A 14429-nucleotide genomic window follows, 5' to 3' on the forward strand; every position below is an offset into this window, starting at 1 on the left:
ATCTGGAATCTAAGTATTTGTTAAAGTAAAGTCTAGACCACTTTTCTCCTAATCCCAAATAGTCAGAATTTGGTGAAAAAGGTGAGAGCAGTCTAAGTCTCTGGGCATAAATCCCTCCTTCCCTCCCCCTGGGAAGTTGTAGTTGAACTTGGGAGGTTCTCCAAGGCCAGGCTGAGTATTGCCACCTCCCCTGGGGGCTTGGCTGGACAGTGCTCCTGTCTGTGCCTTCTCGCACCAGGAGAGGAGAGGACAGGAAAGAGGAAGCACAGGTGGAAAATCCTAGTGCTGGAACAAGGAGGCGAGAAGTCCCATCCCCAGATGCCCTGTCCACCTGGTAGACACCTTCCATAAGATTGCAGGAGGAGGGGCACAGCTGCAGGGCTGGATTTACAGCAGGGCCAAGTGTGGACCTGCAGTCCATCCCCGCATTTTTCTCTGCACAGGCATTCCTTATGTTAGGGACGATAAGGAAGAAGTGATGGGGAGTTTCCCATCTATCCCCAAGGGCCCAATTCTCAAGGGATCAGGAGGGACGGAGATAACCACTTTGCCCATTTCTGTCTGACTTCTCACCTTGGGCTCATCCTGCTAAGCTGCACTGCGGTGGAAGGAACTCAGCTGGGACACACATCTGTAGTCTACTCTATCTAGCTTTTTGAGTACAGCCAAATATTTGCGTAAGGAGCCCATGGTTGAGTAGTCAGGATTCTCTGCTGCTGAATTCTGATGGATTTTCCATTGAGAGCAAGCAAAGGATTTCTACCACCTCCTCAGGGAAAGGGACGCAATAATCTGACATGCAGCTAAAGATGCACTTCAATGATAGAGCTGGTTTCCGTCAGGGGTCTTGGTCCTTACCCAACCCAAGTGGGCCTCTAGCGATAGAGGAATAGGGAAGAGGGCCTTACCTTCTGAGCAGAGCTTGCCACCATAGCCGGTGGTAGAACAGTCACAGGTGGGGTGGCCATCCAGGAGGAAGCAGATCCCACCATTTTCACAGGGACGCTCACCACAGGGTCCCTCGGCATCCAACAGGACACCCTGGCTCCCCAGAAGCTGAGGCTCTGAGTTGCCATACTTGAGATCCAGGATTAATCCCTTGAAGCCGGCCATGGCCTGTACTCCATCAAGGGTCAGGGCAGAAGGTCGTATGTCTGCGGGGACTCCGCCAAGGAACAAGTCACTGACCACATCCATGTAGGGCCGCTGGGGCTGCAGCTCCCCAGACTGGCCCTCACCATCAAGCACCAGCACGGTACGCAGGCGGTCACGGCTCACCATGAGGAAGTGCCAACTGCTGTCGTTCACCTGTTTGTTGGACAGCACGGCGGTCTCGGCACAGTCCATGCTGAAGCGGAGCTGCACGTGGCCATCCACCAGGGAGAGGCAGAGGAAGTCACAAACGCCGCCGTCGTCCAGGTAGAGGAGCAGCCCCGTGGAAACATTGGTCTTGAACTGGAAGCTCAGGTCACTGCGCGTGCTGGCATCCCAGCGGAGGTAGCGTGCCCACTGGTTAGGAAGGCCCATGAACTCAAGGCCCAGGCAGAGCCCCAGCAGGGATCCCAGCAGGACGCTCACCTTCAGGGTGAAGAAAACCGAGTGCATGGTGAAGCTCATCGTGGCTGCCGGGATCAAGCCCCGGAGGGGCAGACAGGCAGAGAACAGCCCTCGGGGGAAAATCCCCCTTTGCAGTAGAAGGGAGGGAGGAAGAGGAGATGGGTGGGGGACAGAGAACACACAAGGGGAAGGAGGCACACGCACAAAGATCAAGAGAGGGAGGAAGGAGGAAAGTGAACAAGACAGCCGCAGACGTGCTGCGGGCACACGAGCAAGAAACTCAATGAAGAGGGGAAAGACAGGGCAGCAGTAGAGGAGGACAGTCAGGTTGAGAAAGTGAGGGTGCAAAGTGTCTTTCTCCAAGAAAAGATCTCAGCTATCCATGTGGATCCGGAGGCCTTGATTCAAGGAGGAGAAAGTGCACGGCGGGTGGAAGCCTTCAACAATGCCGTCCTCCCGGTGGACCCCCAAACACCCCAGCCAGGGAGGCCGGGGAGAGGGCTGGGGTCAGGGGGGCCGTGATGGAGGAGAAGCTAGCAGTGAGGTGAGTCAGGTGAAAGGTAGAAACAGGACAAGGAACAGTCCTGAAGGTCTGCCTCCTAGCAGCAGGGGGCTGCGGGGAAGGGAGCAGCTGGAAGCTGAGTGTTCAGGCAGAGCAGGGCCGGGGGCAGAGTGGAAGCAGGCTCAGACTTCATGGTGCAGGCCAGAGGCAGTCCTGCCCATGACCTGCCTCCCAGGACTCCAGAGAAAAGACCTGCAGGACGAAGGGGAGGGTGGGGGAGAAGGAAACAAAGATTAGGGCCACGTGTCAGGAAAAGACTGCATCCCATTTCACAAATATTGATGGAGTGCTGACTGCGAGCCAGGCTAGTCTAATGATTCCCACAGTGCTTGGTGCTCCAAACGGAAGGGAGGGCCCGGGGTCTTCCAGAGCCACATCAGGACCCCAAGCTCAGTTCCTAATGGTGCACTCAGTTTTTCGTGTGCAAAAATAGTATAAAACCCCCAAAGCCATATCAGTACACCTTTACAATATTCATATCACAGGGTCACTTAGACAAAATTTATTTTTAACATAAGTGCTAACATTTTATACACTCAAATACACACATACAATTTTAACTCGTTTACCTATTAAAAGACATGAACATGAAAATGACATTCTTTTTTTTTTAGATTTTTCTTTTTCAGTTTGACAATCCAGTGTTTGGTGTAGGCACCCTAAGACAGACCCTCACCTTTAAATTTTTGAGAGAAATATTTATAGGAATCAGTGAAAATAAATCAGAAGGTGAGTAATGAGCAAAAAACACTCATCTCTTAACTAAATGTTGGGGGAAAGGTCTTATTGAAAAAAATACGTGCTTTGAGCCTTAAAAAAAAAGAGGCTGAGTGAATCTTAGCTCTTGTATGTGGAATTTTGAGAAAATGTCTTAATCTATTTGAGTTTCTATTTTCTCATTTATAAAGTAGAGAAAATAAAAGACTTTTTCCAAGGTTGGAGAGAAGATTCAATGAGATCATGTATTGGAAGATTCTAGCATGAGGCTACATACATAGTAGGTGAACAATAAACACTACCTTCTCTCCTTCCTTATTTCTAGGTAGGAAGGGACGAGAAGTGTCTGTACGTGTGAGTGTGCACATGTCTGTGAAGTGGGGATAGCATATTAAGACACATTTTTTTTAATTAAAAAAACTGCAGAATGGACAACAAGTGAACAGTTAAGGAATGTCACAGACCTAGCGCATATCATGCGTGTTTTATACTGATTGGAAATGCACCAGCACCCAGTCAAGGGGGTGATCTGGTCACATAGCGGAGTGGAGACTTCTGTGTTCACATGAAAGCAATGAGTGCAATTTCCAAGAGCTATGCAAGTTGCTGCCTATTAATAGGCATGTTTGATAATTCACCATGGTCTCTGTCAGACCACTGTCCACTATTTTTATAATGAGCACATTAGCAAAGCTAGTTATTACCCCTGCTTTGGAGAGGCAAACACCGTTCCTTAAGCAGGAACAAACACCTGTTTCCCCTGAATAAGCAAGCCCAACCAAAAAGAGGCTGATGAAATCCATCATGAGGGAAGCCTCTGTTGTATAAAAGGTCTTGTCCATGCAGTGTTTCCCAAAGTGTGGCATGGGCACCTCCAGGGGTGCAAGGGATGCTTACTAGAACATGGGCACAGCAGTGTGGAGGTGCCAACTCATGCGGAATGTGAGAACCAACTATTAAAATTTCAGAAATTTTTGAGCTGGTTGATGACACTTTGGTAGCATGAAATCAACTATGCTAGGAATATTTACAGCACAGAAATAGGCAAACATCACAAATCAGAGTCTGAGAAGATGAGATTTAAGGAAAGTCTTCAGAGAGGGTGAGAGAATTAGCCACAGAAATATCTGGGGAGAATGTTCCAGAAGTAATAGTCAGTGCAAAGGCCTTAAGCCTGGAGCAGGCTGGTATGTTTGAAGAACAGCAAGGAGGCTGGTGCTCTTGGAGTGGAGTGAGTGGAAGACATGAAGCCAGAGGTGAGGTGGGTATCAGGCAGCTAGAGAATGAGTGATAACCTAGTCTCTAAGAACGTGATCGTTGTACGAGGTGAGTTATGCCAACCAAGGCAAAAGGCAACATCCCAGGGGAGAGAGGAGATGCTTGTCCCCAAAGAGGGCTTCTTCTGGTCTAACATCTGCCATGTCTACGTATTTTTTTCATCAAATTTTTGAAAAGGGGCCACTTTCAGGGAATGTGCTCAGAGGACAGCAGCTGCCCTGCCCCCTCCCCCTATCGTGCATCTGATCTAGAAGAGCGGGGAGCAAGGCAGGCATGAGCACGAAGCCTCTCCAGAGGAGTTTCCCAAGCCAGGAAATGTTAATGAGCTGGGAATGTAAAAATCATGTGGCATGTGATGGAGCCCACGGCGTGTGAGCCCCAGAGGCCTGGGCAAGTGTTTTCTCAGTGACGCCACCCTGGCTGCTGCACCTCCCTCTCCACTCCCTGTCCTGCCCGTTTAGACCAAGGCGTGCAGCTCAAGCAAGGCCCAGGATCAGATGGCTAAAGCCAGTGGGACCCTCAGTGGGAGGCAAGGACATTCAGATGGAGGGCTCAGTGATCTGGATGAGCAGGGAGACGGGAATCCCTCTAAGTGGATAGATAGCTCCAGAAGCTTTCAGACTGGTCTAGATGTCAGCTCACCTCTGGGCCCCTGCAAGTCTCTTATGTGTCTGCAGAAATTAAATGACTTGCTCAATTCAATCTAACTACTTATTGAGCTCCGATCTTTTCCAGCCACTCCTGGATCTAAGCAGAGTAAGACACGGTTCTCGCCTTCAGGGGCAACATGAAGTAGTGGGGGAAAGTGTACTTTAGAGACATAAAGCAGAGCGATAAAGAGTCCAGGCACTGGAAGCTCCGTGGGACGCAACCTGGGGGCACGGACTGCTTCACCATGGTGCTGCCACAGGGCCTTGGCATGGAGTGGGAGCTCAGGAAACATGTACAGGAAGAATGAACAGTAAAAACAGAAGCTGAAGAGCATCGCTGAGGATCATCTGACTTCTGTCCCACGCGGTGGCCTCCACACCACCCCGCTTTGTACAATGACGGCAATCCTGCGCCTCCACACTTCCCTGGATGCCCACCTCAGATGACTCCTCAGGACAAAGCAGCACATGTCTGGTGATCTGGGGTAACCCACGAGTTAAGAACTAAGCTGCCCAGGACCACTTGCTGTGAGGAGGATCATGGGAATTTACCCAGCCTGCTTAGGGGTGACCACTCTATCCCGCCTGCTGAGCCTCCTCCATCAGATTGGCAGTCCTCCCCTCCAGCCCAGACCAGCACTGGAGATACTGACATTCCCCTGCCTGCATCTTGGGGAGTCAAAAAGGCTAACCGAGGAAAACCAAGCTTTCTCTCCCACAGGCGCCAGGTAGAATCTGATTTCAGGACTGGTAACATCAGAATTGGATTAATCTACACTTGACACCCTATGGTCTGCCCACATTCTCTCCTAAAGCCCTTCCATTTCTTTCTTGGACTGTGGACATTTCCGTGGCCTCTAGAAAATTGCCACAGTGGCCCAGCCAAAAGCTAGAGACGACCTTACATTTAATATCACAGGCCTCGAGCCAGCTGCCCCAGGCATTTACCCTTTGGCCTTCTCTAACCCTCTGGCAGGGCTGTGCGAGGCTCAAGAAATGGGAAAATGGGAGCCAGGGAGTGCTCTCTACCGGGTAGGCCAACTGCTACCCTCTCCTGAGCCACAGGAGGACGCAGGCAGCCGCACATGCAGGTGGTTTGCTCCAGGGCCCACATGGAGGGCCCAGACTGGTGCAGAAGCTCAAAATGCTTGTCTACTGTGTGAGAATCCAGCAGGAGAGGGAAAGTGAGTGACATTATCTAATTGCCAGCTAATTTACATAATTATTAAATGGCATACTCCTTATGGGGGGTTCACATCTTTGCAAACGTCTCACGATCCAGCTCCTTAGGAGGCAGCGGGGCCCTCACACAACTCCGACACATGGGCTATTTGCCATCGGCACAGCTCAGGAGATCTGGCTGCCATGTGCCTTTCCACCTCCCTCCCTACAGCTCCTCTGTTCCCTTGACAGACTCAGAGGAAAGAGGGGCCTGTGTCTAGAACCACGGTCATTGGGAACGATGATTACTGTCCTCAGTGCCTCAGACTGGGCTTGCCAGTTCTTCCTCTAGAACAGCGGTCCCTAACCTTTTGGCACCAGGGACTGGTTTCATGGAAGACAATTTTTCCACAGACCGGGGCAGGGGGGATGGTTTTGGGATGATTCAAGCGCATTACATTTATTGTGCACTTTATTTCTATTATTATTACATTGTAATATGTAATGAAATAATTATACAACTCACCGTAATGCAGAATCAGTGGGAGCCCTGAGCTCGTTGTCACTTGCCACCCACTGATAGGGTTTTGATATGAGTCTGCAAGTGACTGATTTATTATGGTCTCTGTGCAGTCAGACCTCTCTGCTAACAATCATCTGTAGTTGCAGCCGCTCCCCAGCACTAGCGTCACCGCCTCAGCTCCACCTCAGATCATCAAGCGTTACATTTTCACAAGGAGCACGCAACCTAAATACCTCGCATGCGCAGTTCACAGTAGGGCTCCCGCTCCTATGAGAATCTAATGCTGCCCCCGATCTGACAGGAGGCGGAGCTCAGGCGGTAATGCGAGCGAAGGGGAGCGGCTGTAAATACAGATGAAGCTTCGCTTGCTGGCCCGCTGCTCACCTCCTGCTGTGTGGCCTGGTTCCTAATAGGCCACGGACTGGTCTGTGGTCCAGGGTTTGGGGACCCCCTGCTCTGGAACTTCTCATCAGCATCCTTCTTATGTCCCTCATCAGGACCAGAAAGTCCCTATAATGGCTCTCTGATGGTTCTACTGGCCTCCCTTTCACCATACCCCTTGCCCCCCTTTGAAGGTAAAATGATTTTCACCACCAATCTGAGTCCAGGTCATTTAGGTGGGCTTCATCCCAACCCCAGATCTTGTGACCCAATTTAGCCAATTAGGACATTCCAATCTCCTGCCATAGTGATTAGTTTAAAGATGGGTCTGTCAACCAAACTGAGTCAAACTGGAGTTCACTCTGGAACTTTTTCTGGAATTATTGGCAGAAGGGCCCTCTTTTTTTACCTCATTGTCAAACAACTATAGTGAAATCCAGAATTGATAAGAGATACCATTGTTACTATTCAAGATAATCTTGTCTAATAATGAAGACAACAAAGAAGTAGATCCAAAAGATGGACAGAGATGGATTTCTAGCGATGTTTTAGCACCTAAATATAGCCAGACCTGAAGCCCAATGGATCCTGGGACTTTCATTACATGAACCAAAACTTTCTTTTTTCTCCTTGCTTAAGTAAGTTTTAGTTGGGTTGTGACCAAGAGTCCTGACTGATATACTCCTAATACTAAACCTTAAAAAAATACTGTCATTGGGCTTCCCTGGTGGCGCAGTGGTTGAGAGTCCGCCTGCCGATGCAGGGGACACGGGTTCGTGCCCCAGTCCGGGAAGATCCCACATGCTGTGGAGCAGCTGGGCCCGTGAGCCATGGCCGCTGAGCCTGCGCGTCCGGAGCCTGCGCTCCGCAATGGGAGAGGCCACAACAGTGAGAGGCCTGCGTACAGCAAAAAAAAAAAAAAAAAAAAATACTGTCATTGACACATCAACAGAAGCTTTCCTTTCATATGGCCACTCATACCTGGCAGGACTCCCTGTGACTTGAGAGACATGTCAGATGTCGCACCCCTACCACCAATGCTCTACACCCCTCTTGCCCATGTCCCTGGGCATGCTCTATCCCCAGGTGCTTTGGAGGGGGATGCAGGCTCATCCTTGCACAACAGCCTCAGAGATTCACTCTGTCACCTAAACTATGCCCCTCTTGACACTACACCACTAGGGCAGCCCCTCACACTCAGTACTCTCTATCTTAACTCAACAGCAAAGGCTCTACTGCAGGCAGGGGTGGTGGGGGTGGGGGGGTGGGAGGGTGAAGGCATGAATTCTCTCTGAAATATGAAAGTAGTTCAGGGTAGGGATGCAGAGCATGGGCTTCGGCATCAGGCAGGGCTGTATTTAAACCCAGACTGTCATTACTATAGCTATTTAGCCTTGGGCAACTCTCTGAGTCTTTGATTCATCTGAGAGAGAGAGAAAGAGAGAGAGGGAATGATAATACCTATCTCATAGGGTAGTTTTGGACTTTATTAACTTTCAAAATGCACAGAGGTACAACTACTTTTGGAAAACTGCATGGCAATAGCTACTAAAGCTAAATATTTTTGTCCCATGACTCCATAATTCCCCTCCTAGGTATACACCAGCAGAAATGCTTACCTATGTCCAACCTAAGACATGCACAAAAATCTTCATAACAACATTAGTCCTAATAGCCAAAACCTAGAAAATAACCCAATGTCCATCTGCGGTAGAATGGAATAGAAAACTGTCATCTATTCATGCAAAATGCCATACAGCACTGAGAATGATTGGTCTTCAGAGAGCCACATGGATGCATCTCACAGAAGAGCACATATTCTTTCTTTTTTTTTTTTGCGGTACGCGGGCCTCTCACTGTTGCGGCCTCTCCCGTTGCGGAACACAGGCTCCGGACGCGCAGGCTCAGTGGCCATGGCTCACGGGCCCAGCCGCTCTGCGGCACGTGGGATCTTCCCGGACTGGGGCACGAACCCGCGTCCCCTGCATCGGCAGGTGGACTCTCAACCACTGCGCCACCAGGGAAGCCCTTCTTTTTTTTTTTTTTAACATCTTTATTGGAGTGTAATTGCTGTACAATGGTGTGTCAGTTTCTGCTTTATAACAAACTGAATCAGCTATACATATACATATATCTCCATATCTCCTCCCTCTTGCGTCTCCCTCCCACCCTCCCTATCCCACCCCTCTAGGTGGTCACAAAGCACGGAGCTGATCTCCCTGTGCTATGCGGCTGCTTCCCACTAGCTATCTGTTTTACATTTGGTGGTGTATATATGTCCATGCCACTCTCTCACTTAGTCCCAGCTTACCCTTCCCCCTCCCTGTGTCAGTCTCTAAGGTCCAAACAGAACACAGGCATTAGAGTAAGTGCCCATTTCAGGGAGGTTAAACCCCTAGGCTCTGGAGCCAGATCTCCTGAGTGCAAATCCCAGATGTACCACTAGCTACCTGTGTAACCTGGAGCAAGTCACTTATCTTCTCTGAGCCTCAGCTGCCTCATCTGTAAAATGGAGTTAATAGTGAGTTACCATGGAAGGGCACTTAATAAGGGTAAAGCCCTTAGACAGCAGTGCTCGGCACAGGTAAGTACCGAGTGAATGCTAGCTACCGCTGCTGCCGCTGCCGCTACTTGCCCTTGATGCTTGTATCTCCTCCTAGCAGCATGGCTGACGTTGGTGCCTCAACTGGCCTGCTCGGGGAGAGTAACATGGACAGATGGACATCTTTTAAACTTCATCCCAATGACACAGACAATGGTAAGAGTCACATCTGAGTCTTCGTGTGAGGAACCTTTGGAGGTACAGGGGTGTTTGGACATACAGAGGCAACTCGACAGTAGCAAGAGCAGTATCTTCAGGGGCCTGAGGCAGTCTTAAATTGGAAGGGAGATCCCACAGGCTCTCTCAAGGACAGAGTTTCTGTCTAGTGAATGGAAGTTCTAGAAAGAGTATTTGTGTCTTTATCTTACACACAGACCACCTTCAGATGAAGTGGGCTACCCCGTCACTGGAGATATCCCAGAAGAGACTAGAAACCCTTTGGCGTTGCATGTCCAGTACTAAATAGGTCTTTGCATGAAGTGCAATAGAGTCCAGAAGAACAAAAGATGACTCTGGCCCAGTGTGGTCAGGGAAGAATTCTCAGTGGAGGGGGAACTTAATGGAAACTTGAAGGATACGAGGCATAGGCAACTGGGGAAAAGTCTGCTGTGGGGAAAAGACCGCTAGACCGGAGTCAGAACGAGGCTCTGTCTTTCCAACTATGGGTCAAGTGACCTTATGGGAAACTCTATGATCTATCCAATTTTTATTTCTTCTCTTGTAAATTAGGGAAAACAATGAATCCACCTTCCAGGATGTCGTGAACACCTAAGGAGGTAAAAGACTACACAACGTAAGGTGATAATCATGCCTTCTTATCGTCATGCCTGACAATCCTTTAAGGTTCATACTAAAAGCAACTCATGGCATTAGTCTCTGCCCCTCCTATCACTTTTACTCCATCCTAAGGGTGTCCTGAGTTTTCTAGTGTGCAAAACGTAACCACGACAAACGCTTCCCCGCAGATGACAGAACTCAGGCCTTGCAAGGTGCCGACAGGCTTTCCAGCATCCTAGGTGCAGCTAGGAGCTCAAGAGGCTGTGGTCATTCCCTCATTCATCCTCCTCCCTCCCCCGTCCCCTCCTCTCCCAGACAGCGGGCCTCCCAGTCCGGAGTTCCAAGCCATGGGCTGGGAAGCCATCTGGCTGCTGGAAGAGTTAATAATTTATAGTGAAGATAATCACCCTTCAAGATCCTCGCCTCTTGGGACCATTAAAAAGGATTCCATTGAGAGTCAGTGAGTTCTTTACATGAGGGGACAGGGAGAAGGGGAGAGGGGAGGGCCGGATGCGGGGAGGAAACGGGGAAGAGAAAGGGAGGGAAAAATCAACTAGGTGCTCAGCTGACCTTCCACCTAACTGAGGTAGGGGGAGAGGGAAATTATTTAGTTCAGGAAGACAATCTTATCCAGCTTGCGCAGCACCAGCCCAGAAAGAGTGCAATTTACGGTCTTTTCTCCTAGCCAACTCTCTCTACACAAAGAGAAAAAAATCAAACATGCAAGAGATGCAGAGAGAGATGCAGACAAGAGGAAACAAGCCTGCCCAGCAGTCATGTCTGGGGCTGCTGGGATGGCTCTCTCTGTTCTCTTTCCAGGGCACAGTAAGGCCCCCACTGTGTTAACTACTCCCATTACTTGACAAATTCTCCATTAACAAGCAAGCGGTGCCAGAGCTGACGGGGGTAAAGCAGAAGGACTCACCGGGGCTCTGCACAGACTCGAGATGCGCAGACCCAGACCCGTGAGTCCCCAGCTTCATTACGGGGCAAACGCAGGGCCTGACACAGCCCATCTGTGGGGTGCACCTTGGAGGCGTGAGGTGCAGGCTACGCTTCCTGCAGTGTGATGCGATGGCTGAGGGTAGAGGAGCACGTGCGGGCAGGGACAGGGAATGCCATCTCTAGGAAGGATTACAGCGGGAGTGTGGACTGAGCCTGGGGGTCTGGGGCAGGCTGAGGGCAGCCTCTAAGAAGGAGGCAGAGCTGATCAGTGTGTTCAGGACCAAGGCAATGGCAGCTTGGTCCTCCCGTGATTTTGGAAAGCCGCACTGTTCTCCCAGCACACACATCTTATAAAAGAGAAGCGGCACCCACAGCAAGCACTCCTATCACACGCACTCTGTGCAAGGCATACACCAAGTATCTTACACTCTAAGAAGTAGTAACTATTATTATTCCTATTTTATAGATGAGTAAACTGAGACCCCCCAAGAGATCAAATAATTATCGCAGAGTCACACAGCTAATAAGGGGCAAAACCAGGTCTGGCTCCAAACTCCATGCCGCGGCTCTGCCATCTCCTCTTCTCCACACTCAGGCTGCCCAGGGTTCCCTGACTCTGTGTCAGGACATTCCAGTCCTGGCCCAGAGAGCCAAGATCTCAAAGGGGAGTGCTCTGGCTACACTCTGATCAATTTAACTATACCAATGATTCCCTCTCCCCAGACCATGTACCAGCCTCCTAACAGGTCTCCCTGCTTCCATCCTTGCTCCTTATGGGATATCTTCTACACAGTAGTCAGAGTGACCTTGTAAAGTGGACGTCATTATTTCCTTATTCAAAATCCTCCAATAATTTCTCTACATACTCAGAATGAAATCCAACATCCTCCCTGTGGCCTACAAGACCCTACATGGTCTGGTCCCCAGGCCACCTCTCCAATCTCATCTACTACTTCTCATCTCCTTACTTACTGGGCCTCAGACATGCTGCCTCTTTGGAGTTTGCAGAATTCACCGAGTACAGTTTAACCTCAGAGACTTTGCGTGGGCTGTTCCCACTGCCTGGACTGCCCTTCCCCAAACCTTCTCACGTTTCACTCCCTCTCCTCCAGATCTCCACTCCAGCATCTCCTCTTTCTAAAATAGCTTTGGGGTACCAGTTAGCACTCTCCAGTCTTCTCACCTTCCGTCTTTGTGGGGAAACTGTGTGCCTCCTTATCTTCCCATCCTATCTGTTGCCTAGGAATTGAAAAGGAGATGCAGGTACTGCCAAGAAACAACCAGACCTTAGCGCCGACCCTTCCCAGGAAGTCATCGCCTGAGAGAGGGAGGTGGCCAGAGGAAAGGGATCTAAATCAGAAAAGTGTTTTTGTCAGATGAGCATCCCTGTCAGTGGCTGAGGAGGCCTGGGCAGGGCACAATGACCCGATGACCACATCTGTTGCAACACCCCCAGATCCCACTGGTCACTGTCCCCACTGCCAATTCCCACAGACTATGAATTGTTGCCAACCCTCATAGTCTGTCCTGCAGAGAGGCATAAACATGTGAGGGAGAAAGAGAAGAAAGGAAGACAGTGGCAAGGAAAAGACACAGCTAGGGGGCACTCTTGGGACTCTCCCAGATCAGGGCAAGTTATTAGCAGCTTACAAGCTTTGCAGGAATGTGGGTATGGTGCTTGGCACACAGTGAGTCATAGATAAATGTTTGCTGAGATAAATGTTTGCTGACTCAACTAAGGTGAGGAAGCAAATGGAAGTTAGAAGAATTCAAGGGAGAGACTTCTGGGTCAGACCACTGGCAGACCAGGTCTAGTATCTCATTCCCGACAATATAATAGGTACTGCTGCCGCCCCGCACCCCCGAAGATGAAGAACGTCAGAGATGGAGAAGACAGTGAAGATCACCTGATTCAAACCCTTCATTCTAGGCGGGGGAGGGAGGAAGGACCCTGGGGATGGTCAAGCTAGTGTCCAAGATCTCACAACTGGGCAGTGCCGAAGTGACACTAGACCCCAGGGATCTGGACCCTTTGTCCAGGGATCTTTCCATGAGACCAGTGGCTTTCCTTTCTTAGGTCACTGAGACACTTATTTCTTCCAAAAGAAGAAGTAATGCATCAAAACCCAAAATATGACAGTGAAAAGCAGAGCTGCTCTGTAGAAGTGGGAGGTGAAAGCTCCCTTTCCCCCACCTTGACTTCCAGAGTGGTTCTCAAGATTGTATCATCAAAACCTCTAGAGTCCTAAAGGGCAGTTTCAAAACCACTGTACCATACCAGCCTCAACACAGAAAGGGCTATTGCTCAGATCTCCTACTTTCCCCTCCAAAAGCTACAAAGAGACTGTCATTTACACAAATCTCTCTTGAACAGATTTGCCTCTTCATGAGTACTAGCTTCGGACTGAGTCTTACAACCTTTGCGTCTCTTACAGTTGCTAGCATCCGTGAATACTCATGAGAGGGACACATTCCTTGAGTTTGCCACCCTCTGCATGAAATGGGTCTGCCTATTATTTGTCCTGAGTTTCTCCCCAGTCAATTTCAAGCAGTGTCCCTGCCCTCTGCCCTGGTATTCTGAGGTTTGGTTAAGAGCTAGACTCTGAAGTCAGACAGAACCAGATTCTGATCCCAGCTCACCACTTAGGAGCTGTGTAAACTTCGGCAGGTACTTAATTCCTCCGAACCTCAGGGTTCTCATCTGTAAAACAGGAGAGGTAATACTAGTACCTAAAGGTCTGCTGTGAGGATTCAGGGGCAGTGGGGGTGTGCACATAAAGGTCCTAGCAGAAACTGGCCCGCAGCAAGCATTCAATGACTGTTAGCCGTTACCATCACCATCATTGCTATTTCTCTGCTGGCCTTATGCACATAATAATTCTGGTGTTAATGACCAAACTTCTTCACCTCTCTCTATCTCTAGGCACTTTACCATCTAACATCACTGCACCCAACCCTTGACACCAAGCTCAGACATGTGACTGGCTTTGGCGGAATGGGATGTTAGCAAACATGACATGAGCAGAGGCTTGGAAAGTAATTTTACCTTTTCTTATGGCTCACCCTTGCTCCTCTGCCATGAGACCATGCCTAAGCTCACCTCCTAGAGGATGAGGCATGTAAAAGGGAAGTGAGTCATCGCAGAGAGCCCCAATCCCGAGGCAGCTAAGGAAACAACGCCCAAGTTCTTAGCTCCAGATTTACTGTGAGCCCTTAACATGGAACCTCCAAGCCTATGAACCCCATGATATGGTCCAGCCTCAACAGCTTCAGTGT

General features: G+C 49.7%; 1 protein-coding gene and 1 pseudogene across 13 annotated transcripts in view; one reads left to right on the forward strand and one right to left on the reverse strand.

The window, feature by feature from the left end:
- The window catches only part of NRXN3 (neurexin 3), a 1691100-nt gene that overhangs the window by 1622237 nt on the left and 54434 nt on the right, over positions 1-14429 (reverse strand). For all 13 annotated transcript variants that reach the window (XM_067729075.1, XM_067728964.1, XM_067728949.1 and 10 more), the window contains exon 2: positions 909-2311. In XM_067729075.1, the coding sequence (XP_067585176.1) occupies positions 909-1617 (709 nt within the window). In that variant the 5' untranslated portion in view covers positions 1618-2311. The remainder of the gene's footprint in view (positions 1-908; positions 2312-14429) is intronic.
- The window catches only part of LOC137231468 (cyclin-dependent kinase 1-like), a 172624-nt pseudogene continuing 162314 nt past the window's right edge, over positions 4120-14429 (forward strand).

This window comes from Pseudorca crassidens, chromosome 1 (assembly GCF_039906515.1).
Source record: "Pseudorca crassidens isolate mPseCra1 chromosome 1, mPseCra1.hap1, whole genome shotgun sequence".
NCBI classification, from domain to species: Eukaryota; Metazoa; Chordata; class Mammalia; order Artiodactyla; family Delphinidae; genus Pseudorca; species Pseudorca crassidens.